The sequence below is a fragment of the Oncorhynchus keta genome, unplaced genomic scaffold, assembly GCF_023373465.1.
Source record: "Oncorhynchus keta strain PuntledgeMale-10-30-2019 unplaced genomic scaffold, Oket_V2 Un_contig_6244_pilon_pilon, whole genome shotgun sequence".
Lineage (NCBI taxonomy): Eukaryota > Metazoa > Chordata > Actinopteri > Salmoniformes > Salmonidae > Oncorhynchus > Oncorhynchus keta.
Genome location: NW_026288751.1, coordinates 725,042 through 748,467, shown reverse-complemented (window position 1 = coordinate 748,467; position 23,426 = coordinate 725,042). Strand labels below are relative to the sequence as shown.

The window sequence follows — 23,426 nt, the reverse complement described above, 5'->3', positions numbered from 1 at the left end:
TATGAGAGATGCCCGGTCCAAGCTGATTCAATTTAAAGTGTAGTAGAGATGCTCCTCCCTATGAGAGATGCCCGGTCCAAGCTGATTCAATTTAAAGTGTAGTAGAGATGCTCCTCCCTATGAGAGATGCCCGGTCCAAGCTGATTCAATTTAAAGTGTAGTAGAGATGCTCCTCCCTATGAGAGATGCCCGGTCCAAGCTGATTCAATTTAAAGTGTAGTAGAGATGCTCCTCCCTATGAGAGATGCCCGGTCCAAGCTGATTCAATTTAAAGTGTAGTAGAGATGCTCCTCCCTATGAGAGATGCCCGGTCTAAGCTGATTCAATTTAAAGTGTAGTAGAGATGCTCCTCCCTATGAGAGATGCCCGGTCCAAGCTGATTCAATTTAAAGTGTAGTAGAGATGCTCCTCCCTATGAGAGATGCCCGGTCCAAGCTGATTCAATTTAAAGTGTTCAATAGGATTCATTGGACTCCTCTGAGGTTAATCAGAATGGGTTTGATAGAATCCTGTCTATGCTGGAGATGTCAGTCAAGTACATGTAACCGATGTGAAATGGCTAGCTAGTTAGTGGTGGTGGGCGCTAATAGCGTTTCAATCGGTGACGTCACTCGCTCTGAGACCTTGAAGTAGTTGTTCCCCTTGCTCTGCAAGGGCCGTGGCTTTTGTGGAGCGATGGGTAACGATGCTTTGTGGGTGTCAGTTGTCTATGTGTGCAGAGGGTCCCTGGGTCGAGGACGGACTAAAGTTAAACTGTTACATTGGTGCCGTGACCCGGATCACTGGTTGCTGCGGAAAAGGGGGGTGAGTGTAACCGATGTGAAATGGCTAGCTAGTTAGTGGTGGTGGGCGCTAATAGCGTTTCAATCGGTGACGTCACTCCCTCTGAGACCTTGAAGTATTTGTTCCCCTTGCAAAATGTGGAGAGATGGGTAACGATGCTTCGTGGGTGTCAGTTGTGTGCAGAGGGTCCCTGGTTTGAGCCTGGGTAGGGGCGAGGGGACGGACTAAAGTCAAACTGTTACATTTAGGTGATATGTTCTCTGACTGTCCAAGCTTGCATACCTTTTGCAGAAGGTAATGGAAAAGACTAGGATATTCTGGGTACCACAATGCCTGCAAATCCTGCTTGGCTATTACTGAATATCACTAACGATATTGATAGACTGAAAAACGTTGTTTCCTTTTCTTTCTTTATTGTGTGTGCAGTGTGTTCGGAGGGGTTCACGCCCCTTCAACTTTTCCTCATCTTGTTGCGTTGCGGCCTTGTTCTAGAATGGATTAGGTTGTTTTTGTTCTCGACGGTCTGCACGCGGTGCCCCATGGTGGCGGGGCGGGGGCAGGTTTGGGGAGCTGTTTTCTCGTTGTCATTGTGGGGTGTTGTGTGTGGATTGATGAGGAAGATTTTTTCTTTGGTCCGTTTAGGAGTGGGGCTGTGGCGGGGTGTGGAGGGTGGGGGGTCGGGGGGCCTGGGTGCTTTCCAAATGCGCTGTGTATTCATATCTGTGAAGTTATTGTTTAATGCCAAATGTAATTAAATTGCTTTGTTATTATATCGTGAAAGGAAAAAATAAAAACAATTCATAAAAAATTATAATCATTTGGTCGTTAATTTTGATGTTTTTACCGAGGAGATCACGCAATTTTATATTTAAGTAAGATGTCTTGGTGGCCTAGTCTAATTAATATCAAGGCCCCGGGCCCCAGAGGAACAACACTGGCATCTGGTTAGGAGGACGGTGTCCCGTCCCACACACACAGGTTCTCTCAGTTTCTCTCTACTGACCCTGGACCAGAGACCAACATACAATAATACTGATGAGGGGAAGGAATAACCATGTCCATGCCAGGTGTATGGTATTACATGTATATGAGTGAACCTGAAAACTACTGAGACTGGACATCTCCATACTCCTGATTCTCTCTCAGCTCTGCAGCAGATTGCCTCGGGACTCCATGAGCTGTCTGTGTTGAGCGCTATGTAGTTTGTTAGACAGAATGTTCTGGCTGCTCCAGTGCACTTAGACACCGTCGGCACAATCGGTCGGAAAGTCTTTCAACGTTTAATGGTATGTGTGAACATCTCTCTCAGGAGCCAAGTAAGTCACCCTCATAAACTATGGGAGCCAAAAAGACGCGATGACAAAGTAATATAGCCTGTGGTCGTATATCATTCCCTCACTATACAGTAGCTGTATGAAACGCAGCACGTTGCTCATGTGGAGCTGCTGGGTAGATGTGTGTGTGTGTTTACAGAGGTGTGAATGTGGTAATTAGTCGTAAATCGTGTCTCTCTAACCTTTGGTGGACCGACGTTTGTAATGGTCGCAGTGTTCCAGTGTTGTGGTTGATTCTGTCACAATATATTGCTTCATTATAGTTCATGAGGAAACTATCGGCTTTCCTCTTCAGCTACAGTAACTAGCTAGCTGCTCCCTCTGTCTTCTGCTCCATAGAGGAGAGGAGAGGAGAGGAGAGGAGGATATTGGGGTTTGGGATTTTTCCAAATCTCTGCTTCCTCCCCACATCATTATTTTCAATGGTGTATGAAACATGCAATTACCATCGTAAAGCCTGGCTTTTTTAGGACTCTGGGCTTTCTCTGTATTTCTATAAATGACTTTCCCTGTCCCCAAATCAAAACCCATGAAGTCGTAATAACAAAGGATCAGTGTACCAAATGGTTTCATTCCGAACGGAACCATTTGCCCTCCATCGACACAAAAAGAGACACTGTTCAAACTTGCAGGCGGACACAAAGGTGCTCACACACACACACATCCATAAGCGCACTCACACAAATCCATTGAGTACATGCACACTCACTCACACACACACACACACACACACACACACACACACACACACACACACACACACACACACACACACACACACACACACACACACACACACACACACACACACACACACACACACACACACACACACACACACACATAACCACAACTACACCAACCGACATGAATAGACAACCCAGTCTTTTTAAAGCACAGATACAGTACTTCAGTGCATGCTCGCAGACACAAATTCTCACAGATTGTAAGTTTACATTTTTATTGTATGAAAGAGAACTCAGTGTGTGGGTGTTTTCATTGATTCAGAGGCATTAAGAATGAATTCACTCAAAGGAGAGGTGAGAAGCTAGTGTGTGAGTGGCAGCTCATATAAAAGCCACCTGGTTCTCTCCAGCTCATCTGTGATTTGAGCCTTTGATACGCCTGGCGAAGAGCCTTTTCCAAACAACAGAGAAGAGACTTGGTGCTGAAGGACGACAACAATGGGCCACTTGTCAGCCTGGAGATAAAAAGATGACATCCGTTTTTTTCCCCTCTTGTTTCTCATTTTATATTTTGCTATTTCTTTTTTCAAAGGTTCCTGTAACAGGGAATGTAGAGGGGAGTGATTTTTTTCTTTCGATTTCCCCAGTGTCTCCCCCCACCCTTCCTCCTCTTCTTAGTGAGGCCACAGTGAGGCTGCCTCTCAGAGATTCTTGTCTTTCCCTGTGGGCCATGACTGTTTACCGATGTTTTCCCTCTGTACAGAGAACTTCTATGTACCTCCTGTCTCAGACAGACAAACCAGAAGAGTGAATAATATGGCTATGTAAAACTACAGCAGTGCTTTGATAAAAAACACTCTCCAGCTACAATCTCCAGCTCGATACATTTTTCTGTATCTACAACATTTACATGGGATACATGTGAACACTATGCAGATGTTGACCTTAGGATGTTTAAAGGGGCAACTACATTGTTTAAAAGAGAATTAAGAAAACTGAGATAATTAAAACAACAAAAACTAAATCACAACCAGTTCAGAAATATTGTCCTTTCTCCAAAGTTTGTTGAGTGCATGCATTGAAACCATCAGAAAACACAAAACTAAAACTAAAACAATTACTGAAAACATTTTATATTTTGGCATCTTAACAGGTAGAAACAGCAGCTGGTTTGGATTTGTAAAAACAGGGTCATTGGTTACAAAGTTTCCTTGTTGTTACTGTGCTTCTCACTGAAACTGGCATTCTATATATGTTTTAGCAAGGAAACAATGTTTCTGCCTTGTATAAACACTGTCTAAACAAACAATGTATCTAGCATAAACTGGGACTGAGGCCTATTAAATATACATTTAAATGTGAGGCCAACTGTTCCTAGAGCTACAGTATACACACTTTTTCTCCAGCTCAAGCCACAAGACTTAATCACATTTCTCTGCCCTGTGGATTGTTCTAAAAGTGTTGGATATTCCAAGGTGTACGATGCCTTCAGGCTATGCTCAAACCCTACTCCTCAACCAAGCACTCTGGTCTCTGGGCCACCCCACCCCTGCGGGGGTCAGCTCCCGCTCAGCCCAGTCAAAACTCTTCTCTGTCCTGTCACCCCAATGGTGGAACGTGTTTCCCCCTGAAGCTAGGACAGCAGAGTCCTTGCCCATCTTACAAATACGTCTGAAACCCTACCTCTTCAAAGAGTATCTTAAGTAAGACATCTCAGTCGTATTGTCCCACCAAGCTATCTTAAGAGGAATACACTAACTACTGCATAAGAGCTTCTGCCAAATTACTACAATGTACAATGTTGTTTAGTGCAAAGCAGACCAGGGGAATAGTGTTGCATTGTCATTGTTAGGTGAGCTGCAACAGAAGAAAACAGAGGACACTCACATCAGCCAAGCTGTTGTCATAGCGCTCAGGACACGGCTGTGACCTTACTGCGGGGCGCTCGCTGCTGCAGTCCATCGTCATAGTGAAAGCGTCGTAGTGACGTGCCACATTGAATTCTGGGAAAAGGGGGTCGGACACTGAGATAAAGCCAGTGTGGGACATGGAACAGGAGAGTGGTGCAAAAGGTTGTCAAGTTTCACGGAACAATAAGAAACGAGCAGAGCTAATGAGATGGATTAGGTATAGATGAGTGTAAGGGATGACAGAACGGAGTTGAATGGAGTGTAAAAACAGTGGTAGTTTGAATGAGAGAGAAAGGGAGATGGATGTAGGACAGAGAGGTGAGCGTAGTGGCGTCACACGGCTACAGGGGGCCAGGATGGCTATGTATAGAGTAGAGACTGATACACTGTGGAGAGAGCTGGGAGGAGATACCCCGTATCTGTTACTGTGAATGACCTCTCTCAAAGGAAGGTAAGAGAAACTAACGTTTTGTTTCTCTTAATCTCGTTTTTTTACTGGATATCAATGGCAGCTTTGTGGTTATGAATAGATGACTTAGCCCATGTTGTTTTGAATTAGTTGAAGACAAAAATGATGACAAAGTCTGAGTGCTCAAAGAGAGGAAGTGTATACTGCAGGGCTGCTGTGAGTCTAATCAGTGCCTCTGTCTGACTCTTCTGTTGAAGTGGAGCGAATGCCTGTGCTCTCAGCCGAGGCAGAGAGAATAGAGGACAGTGCTGAGGACAGGTCCCCAGAGGCTGTCTCGGGCCCCCAGTCCATAAACAGATGTGTCCTTGTCCCCAGTCCCCACTGAGAGAGCGCAGCCACTCAAGTGGCAAAGCAGGTCCAAACAATAGTGACAAATGTAAAGCTAAATATTGGCTTTTATCTTCTCAGTAATAAAAGGCCCATGAAATTGATTTAATGCTGCAGCGCCTCTCTTGGGCAGCTTCTTACCGCCTGAACACAAAACAAAGAGCCACAGCGATCTATTAATTAACCCACCTAATCCTGAAAAGTTAATCTCTCTCCACAACTTTGCCTGCCACTAACTTTGAAGCCACAGGGTCAAATGGCAGGGAGGGGAAGATACAGTACTTAGGAAAACAGAGCGAGAAAGAGAAAAGAGTGTTGACTCCAGCAGGGCTCTTCTGCACGGCAACAGCGGGGCTGGCGTTTATGGAGAGGCAGGGATGTGTAACCGTCATTAAGCATAACATCCGAGCTGAGTTGTGTTTTTCAGAAGAGATTAAAGAGAGGGTTAGAATATCAAAAGTGTTGTTTGAATCAGGGCCGTCTTAGACTTGAGGGAAATGGGGACTGTTTGTGAAAAGCTTTCCGTCTATCTGCTTCTCAGTGTTAGAGGCGTCACTACAGACCCTGGTTAGATTTCAGGCTGTATCACAACCGGCCGTGATTGGGTGTCCCACAGGGCGGCGCACTAAGGTTTAAAAACTGTAAGGTTTTAAAAAGTTTTCCAGAAAACCTGGTTGGAGGATTCTGCATTTCCTGCTTATTTCCTTCTGTTTCTGTGAATCTTCCAACTGGGATTTCTGGAAATTGAAAACCTGGGAATTTTGGGGAAGTTACCAGAATTTTGCAACCCTACCCATCACATACACACACACATCTGAGCTGTGAGCTATGTTTCCTGTAACGGCAGGTCTTTGCTTCTCGCCCACCTTACGGTCCCAGCACGACGGCACACTAACATTCTCTCTCATGCTCACATTGTGTCTGCAGAGGTGTGAGTTACATAATTGAAAACCAATGTGTTTTTCTCCTCTGCGGTTCCTCTGACCTGCCCTCTTGCCTCCTCCCACCTCCCCCTTGCCTCACCCTCATCAGTCTTTTTGTGAGCCCCTCTGGGCAGAACTGCAGGGGGACGCTGGTCCAGAAAATAGGTCACACCTTGGTGGTCTTCTCACCTCGACAGTATCAGAAAAACACTATCGACTTCCTCCGGAGAGGACTCAACACTTCCCCTGTGTGTCTGTCCGGCTGCTTCCCCTGGAATATACACACACAGAATACAACACATAGAGAACACAGAACATATCACACACAACCCAACACAGAACACACACACATAACACAGAACATATCACATACAACCCAACACAGAACACACACACATAACACAGACCATATCACACACAACCCAACACAGAACACACACACATAACACAAAACATATCACACACAACCCAATACAGAACACACACACATAACACAGAACACACACACAACCCAACACAGAACACATACACATAACACAGAACATATCACACACAACCCAACACAGAACACACACACAGAACACAGAACACACACACATAACACAGAACACACACACAACCCAACACAGAACACATACACATAACACAGAACATATCACACACAACCCAACACAGAACACACACACATAACACAAAACATATCACACACAACCCAATACAGAACACACACACATAACACAGAACACACACACAACCCAACACAGAACACACACACATAACACAGAACATATCACACACAACCCAACACAGAACACACACACATAACACAGAACACACCACACACAACCCAACACAGAACACACACACACATAACACAGAACACTTTCTGTTATGAAAAGATCAAGACCACATCTCTCTGGCTGACGAGGTGGCAGGGTAATTAGGAGATTGAATGTTCTCGTTAACAGTACGTTCCTGTCAGGATCATGTGGGCTGTTTGATTATGCAAAAGCATATTAGGGCCAGAGTGAAGAGTCAGGCTAGTCGTCAGGCCTAATGACATGCCATTCCTCTGTGTGAGATGGGGAGGGGAAGGGAGGGGAGGAGCAGCCATCTCTGGTGTCAGGCCCTGGGAAGGGACGAGTCTCTGTCAGCCAGAGATGGGTGTGTTCATTAGAGAGAGAGAGACTGTGCTGTAATTACATCAATGCTCTAAAAGAGGCATAGACACACTGACTCCACTTGTTGCTTTAATTGCACACTGTAATGATGCTGGTATTATTTCAGTTGTTAGAGCACTGCACCGGTATACTGAGTAAATCAGTGGAAGTCCTAATCGGTGGATTTGGACACCATTTTAACATATTAACAGATTGACTCGGAAAGTCACAGTAAAACAACAAATGCAAATTTTCTTGCAATGAGTATTGATTGGATATGAACATGACAGTGAGAAGGATAGTTTCCAACCCCCCACAAAATGTCAAGGCTCAATTTGAGTGTCTGAAAATATTTTGATACCTTCACTCATGCATTCAAGTGGCCAAAGCTGAATCATACACTAAAAAGAAAAGGTTCTTGGAGAACCCTTTAGGGGAAACCCTATAAGTTCAAAGAACCCCTTTTAGTGGGTCCTCCAAAAACCTTTTTGAAGAACTTTTTGGGTTGATTCTTTAACTTCCCCCCCTTGTGTAAATGTGATATCTATATTTTTTATTTATTTATATATATCGATTTTTTAAAAATAAATTAGCAAAAGAAATTAAAATCATTTTTTGCTTTGTTATTATTGGGTATTGTTTCTAGATTGATGAGGGAAAAAAAACAATATAATACATTTTTGAATAAGGCTGCAACGTAACAAAATGTGGAAAAAGTCAAGGGGTCTGAATACAGACACAAAAAATGAGCAGTTCAGTCATCTGTACCCAATACAGCCAGCGTTCAGCATATTCTTATAGCCTACATATTCTTACCTCATTGTTGATTCATATCCATCGAATTGTGTCCATTTTCTGTTTTAGAATGATTGGCATAAATATGTAAAGATAGATGGTATCATCATAAAACAATATCAAAGTAGATCATACAAGGGACCAACCTTAAATTGAGGAGATCTTTACATGTTTCAGTTAAGTGTCTGCACCTGCTGTCCTTTCAAATCCAAGTGTTTCAGTTGGGCAGTTAGGTTCCTGCAATGACCCCCACCAACTAAGGAGGTTCCTCAAGGAACCCCACCTCCTATGGGGTTCTTGGAAGAACCTTTTGGGGTCCATTTTCAGTGCCAAGAACCCTAAGATTCTTTGAACAACTTTGCAGATCTTAGAAGCACCGTTGTTGAACCCCTCATTTTTAGAGTGTAGCAACTGGAAAATACATGGGACACATTACAGAACCACATCTCCCAGAGAGCAATGCTGTAAAGCTCTAAAGAAGCTGGTCTGTCCCCAGAGTAAAGCCGTTGACATCCCCTCCACGACACCCAGCTGAGATAGTCTCCCCACGCTAAATGGAAATATGGCACAGAGAACCTCCACCAAGTGGAGCTCACTGGCTGCTGCTAACTCAGTTAAGAGGCATGCACAACTGGGCCTGATCGAAACGATAGTGAGCGTTTTAAGGCGCCCTAATTATTTAATTTGAGTAAATGATTGTGCCCCCTCCCCCCTGTCAGTTTATCGACAGTGTGACCGGCCCAGCCCCCGGCCCAGCACAGCGTGTGTGTGTGCTGATAATTAGGCGAGTGAAGGCTCAGCATGGAAGAGAGGACCTCCCGCCTACCCTAACCTCTCACAAGATACAGTGTGTGTGAGTGAGTGATTGCATATGTGTGTGTGCACATACATGCGTGTCTATCTATGTGTATGTGCTTATGCACGCATCTTCACAAGTGTACCTCGCTCTCCCTCTCTCTCTCTCTCTCTCTCTCTCTCTCTCTCTCTCTCTCTCTCTCTCTCTCTCTCTCTCTCTCTCTCTCTCTCTCTCTCTCTCTCTCTCTCTGTATAAATGGGAAGGCTGTTTGTCTCTCTCTCTCTCTCTCTCTGTGTCTCTCCCTGTCTCTGTCTCTGTGTGTGTCTCTCTCTCTCCCTCTCTCTCTGTATAAATGAGAAGGCTGTTTGTCTCTCTCTCTGTGTCTCTCCCTGTCTCTCCCTGTCTCTCTCTCTGTGTCTCTCCCTGTCTATGTGTCTCTCCCTGTCTCTGTCTCTGTGTCTCTCTCTCTCTTTGTATAAATGGGAAGGCTGTTTGTCTCTCTCTGTGTCTCTCCCTGTCTCTCCCTGTCTCTCTCTCTGTGTCTCTCCCTGTCTGTGTCTCTCCCTGTCTCTGTCTCTGTCTCTCTCTCTCTCTCTCTCTCTCTCTCTCTCTGTATAAATGGGAAGGCTGTTTGTCTCTCTCTCTGTGTCTCTCCCTGTCTCTCTCTCTCTCTCTCTCTCTCTCTCTCTCTCTCTCTCTCTCTCTCTCATTTTCTATCTCTGTATAAATGGGAAGGCTGTTTGTCTCTGTGTGTCTCTCTCTCACTCTTTCTCTCACTCTATCTCTCTGTATAAATGGGAAGGCTGTTTGTCTCTCTGTGTGTCTCTCTCTCACTCTTTATCTCCCTCTATCTCTCTGTATAAATGGGAATACTATTTGTCTCTCTCTGTGTCTCTCTCTCTCTTTCTCTCCCTCTCTGTATCTCTCTGTATAAATGGGAGGCTGTTTGTCTCGCTCTGTCTCTCTCTCTCTCTCTCTCTCTCTGTATACATGGGAGGCTGTTTGTCTCTCTCTGTGTCTCTCTCTCACTCTTTCTCTCCCTCTCTCTCTCTCTGTAAATGGGAGGCTGGTTGTCTCTCTGTGTGTCTCTCTCTCACTCTTTCTCTCCCTCTTTCTCTCTCTCTCTGTATAAATGGGAGGCTGTTTGTCTCTCTCTGTCTCTCTGTCTCTCTGTCTCTCTCTCTCTCTCTCTCTCTCTCTCTCTCTCTCTCTCTCTCTCTCTGTATAAATGGGAGGCTGTTTGTCTCTCTATATATCTCTCTCTCACTCTTTCTCTCCCTCTCTCTCTCTGTATAAATGGGAGGCTGTTTGTCTCTCTCTGTGTCTCTCTCTCTCACTCTTTCTCTCCCTCTCTCTATCTCTGTATTAATGGGAAGGCTGTGTATGTCAGATCCCAGAGCGTGCCGATAGAACACTAGAACACTGTGATGATCTCCTGCTGAGCAGCCTCTGGGTTCAACTAGCTTAGTCTGGGATGACAGTGAGTGACATGTTTCCTCTGTGTGCCCGCAGGTTTCCCCGCGACGGCGTACGGACCGGTGGCGGCAGCGGCGGTGGCAGCAGCGCGTGGCTCAGGTAGGGGGGCCCGAGGAAAAGGTGGCTACATGGCGTACCCGCAGAACACAGGGCCAGGTAAACTCTGCTCTGTCCATGTTCTGTGTGGCTGCTGCTCCCTCCAGCTTCTCCCGCTCCTCTGCTTCTCCTGAGCACACCCATGGAGACATACTTTATGTAGTCCACAGACATTGGAGCCCTCAACACTTCTTCTCCAATCATAACACGGTCTAAGAATGACTCGCCAAAATATTTGGGTGTTTAGGACATAAAGTAGCTCAATCGATTTCGACCAAATTAGAAATGAGTGGCTGAATTCAACTTTTGTGTAGTTCTTCATTGGCGGTGTGATGCGATATGTCTGCCTTAGCCCTCGGTGACTAACACGGCTCCTCCAACCATAAAACTCACTGTACACACACATAGCACTGATTGATTAGCTAACAATGTACACACACACACACTTCTCCCTGTTTCTCACTCGTCATTGATTCACCAGTCAGCTACATTAACAGATCTGGCTCTGTCCTTCTCAATAACACTAAGCAATCAATAGCACTGAATAAGAACCTTGGTGTTTGAAATTGACAGGCAGCATCCAAGCTCTAGGGAAGACTGTTTTTCTTAATCGGACTCAGGTCATCTGTCTCTGAGTTCTACAGTGCCTCCCGTTGGTGGAGCTTCTGCTATATGTGCTCGTGGTCCTGCAGTATGATCATGTGAATGTAAACCTCAAAGTCCTGATGAAAACTGTTTGGAAATATATCCTGACCCATCAATACACTCAGGCGCGTTCACCCACACACACACACACACATTCTCTTCAGCGCAGGGAACACAGGAAGCCAATCAGATGTTATTTCTCTCCAATCAGGCCTCTTCAAAACAAGCAATATGCCAGAGAATGAGGAGGTTTGAGATGCATAGGGCCCATCATGTACTGCTGTCAGATTGTAAAACAACTCTGGGTTGTCTGATAGGGGATGTATGAGGAGGAGGTGAGGACAGAGGTGTAGTGAGGTAATGACAGAGGATGTATGAGGAGGAGGTGAGGACAGAGGTGTAGTGAGGTAATGATAGGGGATGTATGAGGACGAGGTGAGGACAGAGGTGTAGTGAGGTAATGACAGGGGATCTATGAGGAGGAGGTGAGGACAGAGGTGTAGTGAGGTAATGATAGGGGATGTATGAGGAGGAGGTGAGGACAGAGGTGTAGTGAGGTAATGATAGGGGATGTATGAGGACGAGGTGAGGACAGAGGTTTAGTGAGGTAATGATAGGGGATGTATGAGGAGGAGGTGAGGACAGAGGTGTAGTGAGGTAATGATGGGGGATGTATGAGGACGAGGTGAGGACAGAGGTGTAGTGAGGTAATGATAGAGGATGTATGAGGACGAGGTGAGGACAGAGGTGTAGTGAGGTAATGACAGGGGATGTATGAGGACGAGGTGAGGACAGAGGTGTAGTGAGGTAATAACAGGGGATGTATGAGGAGGAGGTGAGGACAGAGGTGTAGTGAGGTAATGACAGGGGATGTATGAGGAGGAGGTGAGGACAGAGGTGTAGTGAGGTAATGACAGGGGATGTATGAGGACGAGGTGAGGACAGAGGTGGAGTGAGGTAATGACAGGGGATGTATGAGGAGGAGGTGAGGACAGAGGTGTAGTGAGGTAATGACAGGGGATGTATGAGGAGGAGGTGAGGACAGAGGTGTAGTGAGGTAATGATAGGGGATGTATGAGGACGAGGTGAGGACAGAGGTGGAGTGAGGTAATGACAGGGGATGTATGAGGAGGAGGTGAGGACAGAGGTGTAGTGAGGTAATGATAGGGGATGTATGAGGAGGAGGTGAGGACAGAGGTGTAGTGAGGTAATGACAGGGGATCTATGAGGAGGAGGTGAGGACAGAGGTGTAGTGAGGTGAGGACAGAGGTGTAGTGAGAAAATGACAGGGGATGAATGAGGAGGAGGTGAGGACAGAGGTGTAGTGAGGTAATGACAGAGGATCTATGAGGAGGAGGTGAGGACAGAGGTGTAGTGAGGTAATGACAGAGGATCTATGAGGAGGAGGTAAGGACAGAGGTGTAGTGAGGTAATGACAGGGGATGTATGAGGAGGAGGTGAGGACAGAGGTGTAGTGAGGTAAATGTTGACCTCACAGGTCTGTTGCAGACTAGGTAATGAGCCATAAGGGACTGTCTCAGCTCTGAGATTCCAGACACCTGCAGCCCCGTAGTTTACTGCACACATTTTACATTTACATTTGAGTCATTTAGCAGACGCTCTTATCCAGAGTGACTCACAGGAGCAACTAGGGGTAAGGGCCCTACTCAAGGGCACATTGACAGATTTTTCACCTCGTCAGCTTGGGGATTCGAACCAGCGATCTTTAGTTACTGGCCCAATGCTCTTAACCACTATGTTTCCTGTCGCACACACATACACACACACACACACACACACACACACACACACACACACACACACACACACACACACACACACACACACACACACACACACACACACACACACACATACACACACACACACATGGTAGATAAACAGGGTTGGTTGCTGAGGAAGACGCAGCATGTTTAAACATGACCTTCGTCTCAGCTAATCTCCCGCCCGTCTCCTCTCCGAGCTGCAGCGCCGTGCTGTTCCGGGGTGGACGGGTGCATCTCATTACCGCCCCGCCGCGCTCCTATTTACCCATACGCTTAACATCCCACCGAGCAAGCCTTATATACCCCTGCCTCTGTCTTCTCTTCGCCACGTGGCTGGCTGCTCACTGGCGTCCCTGCCTGCTCCACAGAGAGCCAAGGGTAAGTGAAAGACAGTCCCCTATCCCCAACACGGGGCTGTGTCACCCTTTTCTCCTCTCTGGCTCTGACAGCCCACGGCTTAATGACAGCGGACAGATGGACACCGCGCTCACATGGCCTCCCTCTCCGTGACAGGGCAGTGCTGCTGCTGATGGCGGACAGGGTTTTTAACTCCTCCGTGAGGCCCTTTTATTTACTCTCTGACTAACGTAATCCCAAGGACTGGCCTCGCTATCACGCCTTAACAATGTAGCCCTGAATGACAAGAGTGTAGTCAGAATGTTACTCCATGCCTCCCTTCCCAGTGTTTGTCCTTCTGTGTGAATGTAATAGATGAGGAGCCTATATTACGGAGGTCATCTGAGAACATATTAGAGGATGGACGTATCGAATAGGATGGCTGTTTGACAGTCACTGATGAATGAAACGCCCTGGAGAAGTTATTGCTTTGTTGGTTTATTACTGGGATATAATCCATAGAGTTGATCAGTGAGGAGACAAAAACAGTTGTTATTGATGGATCCTCTGTGGCCCTGTCATTCCTATGGACAGAGTGCTCGATCAGGAAATCTAGGGTCTGGTGCACTCTGACCTGACTTTATTGGGCTCCTGAACAATGGGATCAGCCATTACAGTGAGATGCTCGATCACTGGATCACTCCTCTGATCCTCCAATAGAAGGAGGTCACTCATCCGGAGTGCTGTCTTTTAGATTGGCTCGTTAGCTCATCATCACTGGGGTCCTTATTGGAGGTGTGCAGGTGTGCTTTTCAACTTGTTGCTTTAGTTTCAAACAGTATTCTATGGGAGATTTCCACAGCCCCATAACTCTGCATTACAGAGAGGGCGACTGTAGCAGATAAACATGCTGCATTACCATACCTTTGAATGCAGAGTGGCAGCATTGTTTCTGTTGCATCAGCCCCATCATGCACCTCTCTCTTAGAACTGAGGAGCTGCGTGAATGTCATGTCAGCCTGGGGTTTAGGCCTTGTTGCCCTTCCCCTCTGATCTCCCCTCCTCCATCGCCTCGGTCCCACTCAACAGAGATATTTCTGCCTGCTCCGTCTCTCCTTCGGGCCCTTTCAGCTCCCTCCAGAGGAATGAGCTCTTATTATGTGCATCGGAAATGAGTGGGATGTTTCAGAGTCTCAGATGAGATGGCCTTTCTTTTCTCAAGGCCTCCGCCTGTAAACCTGCATCGTGCATCGATCGCCATGGAATTTCTGCTGCCAAGCTCATTAGGGCTGAGGATGCTCTTTTGAGCTTTTATCTTCTTTTTTTATTTTTTATTCTTTATGTTTTGCTTACTCTACCTCTTAACTGTTAACTGCTATCTCTCACTCTCTCTTTCCCTCTCTGCTATCTCTCACTCTCTCTTTCCCTCTCTGCTATTCTCTCTCTCTCTCATTTGCTTCCCCAACCTCTGCCTCCCCTTCTATCTCTCACCCTCACCCTGTCTCTCTCCCTGACTATCTCCCTGTCTCTCTTTCTGTCTCTCTACCTGACTCTCTCCCTGACTCTCTCCCTGTCTCTCTCCCTGACTCTCTCCCTGTCTCTCTCACTGTCTCTCTTTCTAACTCTCTCCCTGTCTCTCTCCCTGACACTCTCCCTGACTCTCTCCCTGTCTCTCTCCCTGTCTCTCTCCCTGTCTCTCTTTCTAACTCTCTCCCTGTCTCTCTCCCTGTCTCTCTCCCTGACACTCTCCCTGACTCTCTCCCTGTCTCTCTTTCTGTCTCTCTCCCTGACTCTCTCCCTGTCTCTCTCCCTGACTCTCTCCCTGTCTCTCTTTCTGTCTCTCTCCCTGACTCTCTCCCTGACTCTCTCCCTGACACTCTCCCTGACTCTCTCCCTGTCTCTCTCCCTGACTCTCTCCCTGTCTCTCTCCCTGACTCTCTCCCCGACTCTCTTTCTGTCTATCACCCTGTCTCTCTTTCTGTCTCTCTTTCTGTCTCTCTCCCTGACTCTCTTTCTGTCTCTCTCCCTGTCTCTCTCCCTGTCTCTCTCCCTGTCTCCCTCCCTGACTCTCTTTCTGTCTCTCTCCCTGACTCTCTCCCTGTCTCTCTCCCTGTCTCTCTTTCTGTCTCTCTCCCTGACTCTCTCCCTAACTCTCTCCCTGACTCTCTCCCTGACTCTCTCCCTGTCTCTCTCCCTGATTCTCTACCTGACTCTCTCCCCGACTCTCTTTCTGTCTATCACCCTGTCTTTCCCTGGGTTTCTCTCTCTCTCTACCTTTCCCTGTCCTTCTCTCTCTCTCTACCTTTCCCTGTCCCTCTCTCTCTCTACATTTCCCTGTCCCTCTCTCTCTCTCTCTCTCTCTTTCTCTCTATCATTCCCTGTCCTTCTCGCTCTCTCTACCTTTCCCTGTCATTCTCTCACCCCTCTTTTCTCTTCTCTGTCTGCCACACCCTCCTTCCCTTGTGAGTAAGTGGTTGTCAGTAAGACTCAGTGGGAGCGGATCAGTCTCGTCAGCTGAAGAGACTCATTACATGTCTGGTTCTCCTGGCCAACAGTCCCTTGGTACACAATAAGTGCATTGTGCTGAAGGTTAACGTGGCTTTAGTTCCCTCCAATATTATTTCTGGAATAAGCACATCTCTCAGGGCCTTTTCTATGGCCAATCAATGCTGTCATTAGGCCCCCAGTGACCTGTGAAACACGGAGGATATGCTTTAATGTGACCTTTCCCACTGCACAGTGCACAGTATAATGCTTTGGTAGTCATATCTCTATGCCTGAAATGGACCCCATACTGTATAATAGTGCTATTAAGCAGCACCTGCTAGTGTAACATGTTGTTTTCACAGGGAATTAAACAGTGAAATAGGTTTAGGGATGTGTTGTTTTCAACATACACAATTTACACTCTGTAACATTGTTTTTGAAAGAAAGGCACATTTTCCGTCCATTAAAATAACATCAACTTGATCAGAAATACAGTGTAGACATTGTTAATGTTGTAAATGACTATTGCAGCTGGAAACAGCTGATTTTTTATGGAATATCTACATAGGCGTACAGAGGCCCATTATCAACAACCATCACTCCTGTGTTCCAATGGTACGTTGTGTTAGCTAAGAAGACTAATTGATCATTAGAAAACCCTTTTGCAATTATGTTAGCACAGCTGACAACTGTTGTCTGATTAAAGAAGCAATAAAACTGGCCTTCTTTAGACTAGTTGAGTATCTGGAGCATCAGCATTTGTGGGGTTGATTACAGGCTCAAAATGGCCAGAAACAAACAACAACTCTTCTGAAACTCGTCAGTCTATTCTTGTTCTGAGAAATGAAGGCTATTCCATGCAAAAACTTGCCAAGAAACTGAAGATCTCGTACAACGCTGTTTACTTGTGGTCCTTCTGTGGCTCAGTTGGTAGAGCATGGCGCTTGTAACGCCAGGGTAGTGGGTTCGATTCCCGGGACCACCCATACGTAAAATGTATGCACACATGACTGTAAGTCGCTTTGGATAAAAGCGTCAGCTAAATGGCATATATTATTATTTATTATTATTACTACTCCCTTCACATAACAGCGCAAACTGGCTTTAACCAAAATAGAAAGAGGAGTGGGAGGCCCCGGTGCACAACTGAGCAAGAGGCCTAGTACATTAGAGTGTCTAGTTTGAGAAACAGACGCGTCACAAGTCCTCAACTGGCAGCTTCATTAAATAGTACCCGCAAAACACCAGTCTCAACGTCAACAGTGAAGAGGCGACTCCGGGATGCTGGCAGTTTTCAGCTGTGGTAACATAATTGCAAAAGGCCTTTCTAATGATTAATTCGCCTTTTCAAATGATAAACTTGGATTAGCTAACACAACATGCCATTGGAACACAGGAGTGATGGTTGCTGATAATGGGCCTCTGTACGCCTATGTAGATATTTCATATAAAATCTGCTGTTTCCAGCTGCAATAGTCATTTACAACATTAACAATATCTACAATGTATTTCTGATCAATTTGATGTTATTTCAATGGACAAAAATTGTGCTTTTCTTTCAAAAACAAGGACATTTCTAAGTGACCCCAAACTTTTGAACGATAGTGTACATCTGGGATGATGTATCATTGACATAGATACAGTTGAAGTTTACATACACCTTAGCCAAATACATTTAAACTCAGTTTTTCACAATTCCTGACATTTAATCCTAGTTAAAATTATTCTGTCTTAGGTCAGTTAGGATCACCACTTTATTTTAAGAACGTGTAATGTCAGAATAATCGTAGAGAGAATGATTTATTTCAGCTTTTATTTCTTTCACCACATTCCCAGTGGGTCAGAAGTTTACATACACTCAATTAGTATTTGGTAGCATTGCCTTTAAATTCTTTAACTTAGGTCAAACGTTTCAGGTAGCCTTCCACAAGCTTCCCACAATAAGTTGGGTGAATTTTGGCCCATTCCTCCTGACAGAGCTGGTGTAATTGAGTCAGGTTTGTAGGCCTCCTTGCTCGCACACCTTTTTCAGTTCTGCCCACAAATGTTCTATAGGATTGAGGTCAGGGCTTTGTGATGGCCACTCCAATACCTTGATTTTGTTGGCCCTTAAGCCATTTTGCCACAACTTTGGAAGTATGCATTGTTCATTTGGAAGACCCATTTGCGACCAAGCTTTAACTTCCTGACTGATGTCTTGAGATGTTGCTTCAATATATCCACATAATTGTCCTACCTCATGATGCCATCTATTTTGTGAAGTGCACCAGTCCCTCCTGCAGCAAAGCACCCCTACAACATTAAGCTGCCATCCCCGTGCTTCACGGTTGGGATTGTGTTCTTCGGCTTGCAAGACTCCTCCTTTCTCCTCCAAACATAATGATGGTCATTATGGCCAAACAGTCATATTTTTGTTTCATCAGACCAGAGGACATTTCTCCAAAAAGTACGATCTTTGTCCCCACGTGCAGTTGCAAACCGTAGTCTGGCTTTCTTATGGCGGTTTTGGAGCAGTGGCTTCGACCTTGCTGAGCGGCCTTTCAGGTCATGTCGATATAGGACTCGTTTTACTGTGGATATAGATACTTTTGTACCTGTTTCCTCCATCATTTTCACAAGATCCTTTGCTGTTGTTTTGGGATTGATTTGCACTTTTCGCCACAAAGTACGTTCATCTCTAGGTGACAGAACACGTCTCCTTCCTGAGTGGTATGACGGCTGCGTGGTCCCATGGTGTATAAACTTGCATACTATTGTTTGTACAGATTAAAGTGGTACCTTCAGGTGTTTGGAAATTGCTCCCAAGGATGAACCAGACTTGGAGGTCTACAATTATTTTTTCTGAGGTCTTGGCTGATTTCTTTTGATTTTCCCATGATGTCAAGTAAAGAGGCACTGAGTTTGAAGGTAAGCCTTGAAATACATCCACCGTTACTCCACCAATTGACTCAAATTTAGTCAATTAGCCTATCAGAAGCTTCTAAAGCCATGAATTTTCCAAGCTGTTTAAAGGCACAGTCGACTTAGTGTATGTAAACTTCTGAACCACTGGAATTGAGATACAGTGAATTATAAGTCAAATAATCTGTAAACAATTGCTGCAAAAAGTACTTGTCATGCACAAAGTAGATGTCCAAAATCCACAGGAAAACTGTTATCCTATGGTTCTATTCTGCCTTAAAGAGAAACAAGAGGTTCTTATGTAGATGGCTTTTTCAGTATTCTCCTCCACTGAACCCTGGCTATTTTGTTTTCCACTGATCAACCCACAGCTTGCTTGAAGAGGGAAATAATTTGGCACATTTTGACACATTATCTGAGATCATTATCCATTTCCTCCCAACAAGCTCTGTGATCCTGGGAAGTGCCCCAGAGGAGTCTGGGATTGGCTGCGTTTGCTGGGCTAAATTAATCTCGCTCCCCGGGCCCCACGGGTGCTCAGGTCCGTCCGTTCGCCCCAGATGCTGCTCCGCTTAGCTTAGCTCAGTGACGAGCCCAGAAGAGCATCACATGTCCTGGGTATAGCATGCCAAAACAATCCATGTGACAGTGTTTTCCCCCAGTTTGACTGGGGCCCAGGGAGAAGATGTGACACTTTGGGGATGGCAAGGCGTCCCTGTCCCCTTCTCGCCTGCTCCTGTCCTGTCCCAGTGCAGTTGCTCACACAGCTGTGGCTGGCAGATGTTCAGAGGTCACTGGGGAGAAGTCCCTGGTGGTTGATCCATGCTGAGCCTCTCCCAATGGGCTTCAGGCAGGCTTGAGTCATGGCCTCACTCACTTTGGTTTCAGTGGAAGTTGGAGCAACTTATGAATATTCATAGCTATACCTTATAAATCACGAGTCACTCATAAACACTCATTAACACTAACCAAAACCCTTGTCAAAATGTGAATGTTGTGTTGTTAGAAGGACAGTATAGGACCAGAACTGTTCTATTGTTCCATAGGTCTCCTGACTCACACCTGCAGGAGGGAAAGTAGCCTAGTCACACATCACATTGTCACATGGCTGATTAGACGCCTGTCATTCACTATCATACAACATTAAAAACGGTTCTTTTCCTGTGATGAGGCACTTTTGGAAGCTATCAGTGTTTGAAAAAGGATTGCTAGAGGAAGAAAGAGAGAAAGAATGAAAGCCTAAAGGAGAACAAAGGCCTGGGTATGGGCTAGCAAATGCAGGAATAAATCATCTGTTAAAATTCATTAGCCAAGCCTCTCTGAGCATAAAATGACAAGACATTAAATATGTATTATTTATGAAATGCCGCTGTCTTTGAAAAGAGGGTCTAGTGCTGTTAATTAGTCACCCATTCAGTCAGAAAATACTATTTCAAATGGAAAGTGAAAGCTAGTCTCGGCAGCCCAGAAAGCGGCAGTTTTTTATTTTTAAAATGGCATCGATGGAAATAAAGTAGCTAATTACAGTTGCTGTGAAATTCAAAGCTAATTTGGGAAGCCGTATGACAGGTATATTGACGTCCTCTGCGGTGTGATGTGTGCTTATAGCCACCAAGGAATTCAGAGGGGGCAGGTGAGAGGTAGGGATGATTAGGAGCAAACATTGCTCTAGGTGTGTGCGTGTGTGTGTGCCAGTGACAGCGTGTGTGTGTGTGCGCACGTCTGTGACGGAGTATGTGTGTATTAATGTGTGTGAGTGTTTGTGTGTATTTTGGGGAATTCAGTGTCAGGATAATCACAGACTTGTGCACTCTTAAACACTTCGTCCTCTCTCTAAAGTGGTTGAGGAAATATCCCCTACATTTACCATGAACATGATAGGCTTCTTTGTCTGTTTTCTTCAAAGAGCTGAGTAAAGCAGCAAGTTTCAAGGCAGTGGTGTAGAATCTCTCCTTAGAGGCAGTCATCTGGCAAAGTGGAAATGAGACAGGAGCATATATCTACTTGAAGAAAGCCACCCTCGTGATGGCAAGTATGCTATGAGAGATGCAGCGTCTCCAACCCTGGGCAGTAAGTTCTGAGCTGGCCGACGAGAGCTGCCCACTCCCGCCCCAGCAGCCCCTGGCCAGTGGGAAAGAGGGAGAGAGAGACGGAGAAGAGAGGGATAATTATCAGTATAAATGGAGCTCGGCGAACGATTCGCACTGCTGGGCCGCCTGATCTGGTCGCCAAGGCAACCTCAACCTGCTAATTTGTTTTGTCGATGAGTAATTACATCCAATTAGACCAGTGTGGGGAGAAAAAGAAAGTCCAAAGAAGGGGCCATTGTTCCAGTTAGATGGTGTGAATATTAATAATGGGATGGTCTCAGGCTCATAACAGATATGATCGGTGATGCTGCTGCAGCTGTGGGGGCCTAATGCCCAGCCTACCTGAGACATCACTCTACAGAGATGATGATCTATCGATGCGTGTGTGCGTGTCCCCTCCACTGACCCCATGTCCAGTTTAAACTCCTCAGTATAGGGTTCTAGGTAGTGGGTATAGGGTTCTAGGTATCCCTGAGGTCGTGCACAGGTGTCTGAGCATCCACCTTTACCTAACCATGAAAGACCAAGGGAAGACGTATTACACTGGAGCACAAAGTGTCCTCCTCAGTTGAATAGTCTCGTACTGTTATTGTAGAAGACTTTCAGTGCTGTGACTGTCTGTAAAGCATTGTTTTATGGCACTGTTTCTGTCCTCAGTCACCTCAATCAGAATGTACATTTTTATGTTCCACACTGGTGAGTACTGATAGCCACAATGCATTTATTATCTACAGACCAAAAACTGAGAAAGGGTCTAGGTAATGTGTGAATGCTCCTTGCATGTTAAAGTGGTCAGAGAGACATGCAGTATTGTGTTCTATTCTAAGAAAAAAAGTCATTGTGCGATATGATATTCCATCCTGGCTTATTATTATTCATTTGTCGTAGTTCCATTGATTGGACCAGATGTTCCTTTAATATAGAAATACAGTACTGTAGTTTATAATGAGCTTTACTCCAAAGCACCACAGGGATTGTATGAATACACACATATACAAGCCCCCGTCCATCCCCCAACAGAAGTGCGCTAGTGTAGAGAAATGGGAGAATTAGGCCCTCTCTAACAGCTTGGTAAAAAACATATGTCTGTTAGGATGATCAAAGGAAAGCCATTATTTCTACATCTTTGATGTTCAGCCACTTTTCGTCACTCTGGTTCTGTTTCTCACCTTCGCCCAAGTGAAAGTAGCTTAAATCATTTGTTTGCTCTGAAAAGAAAATTAGTTGGGGAAGATAATCAAGCTATTCTGCCTCTCCCAGATGGCAGCTTTGGTCCATAGAAGGGAGCGTTTTCAGTGAGCCTAATTTTATTCATATCCTCTCCCACTGGTGGCACTATCATTAGACGCAATCTACCTGAACAATAAAAGTAATTTTGCCTGGCTTTATTAGATAAGACCCTCCCGGCAGTGAGAGGCCTCATGCCAGCAGCTGAGGACTAATTGTCCGTGTCAGCGCAAACAAAGCCGCCATGTGTATTTGTTGTGTCTGTGGATGTCGTCTTTGTGTCCTGTCGTTCCCGCTATCCTGGAATTGGCGGAATTATGCAGATTGCAACAGGAAGCTGCCATTGTCGGGGGCCTGGCAGCCGGTACCATACGGATGTGGCACGGGTGGTGTGGCTGGGCCAGGGACAAAGCAGGGCCTCCCCCTCCCTCCCCTCCCTCAGCCTAGCACCTCTCAGCCGTTTAACTAATGGGGGAGATTGTGGCAAGGCCTTTGTAAAGGTCGCTGCTTGTTTGTTGTTAAAGATCTAATTAGGAAGAGGAGAGGAAGCAGAGGAAGCTTGTCTAATTAGAGATGAGCATGGAAAAACCACCTCGGAAACTCAAGGACGGACGGCTATTAGCGTGGATGTCACAAATGGATTAAACACAAGTGTCCCTAGTTTTCTCCTGGTGTCCTTAATGATTAAAGCTGGGCTGAATGCGTATCTCCCGTGAAAGTCGCCTGAAGGCAGCATTCCATAGCACAGGCAGAAGAAAGGAGGATGGTGGGCAGGGGTGAAGATAAGGAGGTGGAACACTCAGGAAATTTGGTCCCTTATCCTTTTTCCCCAGTCCCGGAAAAGAGCACATCCTTCAGAGAAAAGCAGTGACCCTGTGAAATGCCCTCGTCCATAATTCAACCTGGCCCGTCCTCCTCACAGAGTCCTCATTCCCGTGCTGCAGAGGGAGTGTCTCCCAGGTCGTTGGTGTGTGTAAGAGAACGTCCCTGCCTGGGAGTACTGGCTCTGTGGTTGGTGGCATGGCAGTGGTGTGGGGTACAGAGGAGGTGTAGCTGGATTTAATGTCACTGGAGCACGTGCAGAATGCTTAATGGCCACCCGTGTGACAGTCGGGCACAGACAGACAGACAGACAGACAGACAGACAGACAGACAGACAGACAGACAGACAGACAGACAGACAGACAGGCAGGCAGCC

The 23,426-nt window shown here is 45.8% G+C and overlaps 1 protein-coding gene across 19 annotated transcripts in view; it reads left to right on the top strand.

Moving 5' to 3' along the window:
- LOC118391807 (RNA-binding protein Musashi homolog 2) overlaps positions 1–23,426 on the top strand; it is a 390,497-nt gene that overhangs the window by 348,462 nt on the left and 18,609 nt on the right. For 13 of the 19 annotated variants that reach the window (XR_008122163.1, XR_008122162.1, XM_052510958.1 and 10 more), the window contains exon 11: positions 10,696–10,815. Coding sequence is in view for 17 of the 19 variants with exons in the window: in XM_052510958.1 (XP_052366918.1) it covers positions 10,696–10,815 (120 nt within the window). In the remaining 2 variants the exon portion in view is untranslated. The remainder of the gene's footprint in view (positions 1–10,695; positions 10,816–23,426) is intronic. The other 6 variants (XM_052510967.1, XM_052510961.1, XM_052510962.1 and 3 more) reach the window with 1 other exon arrangement.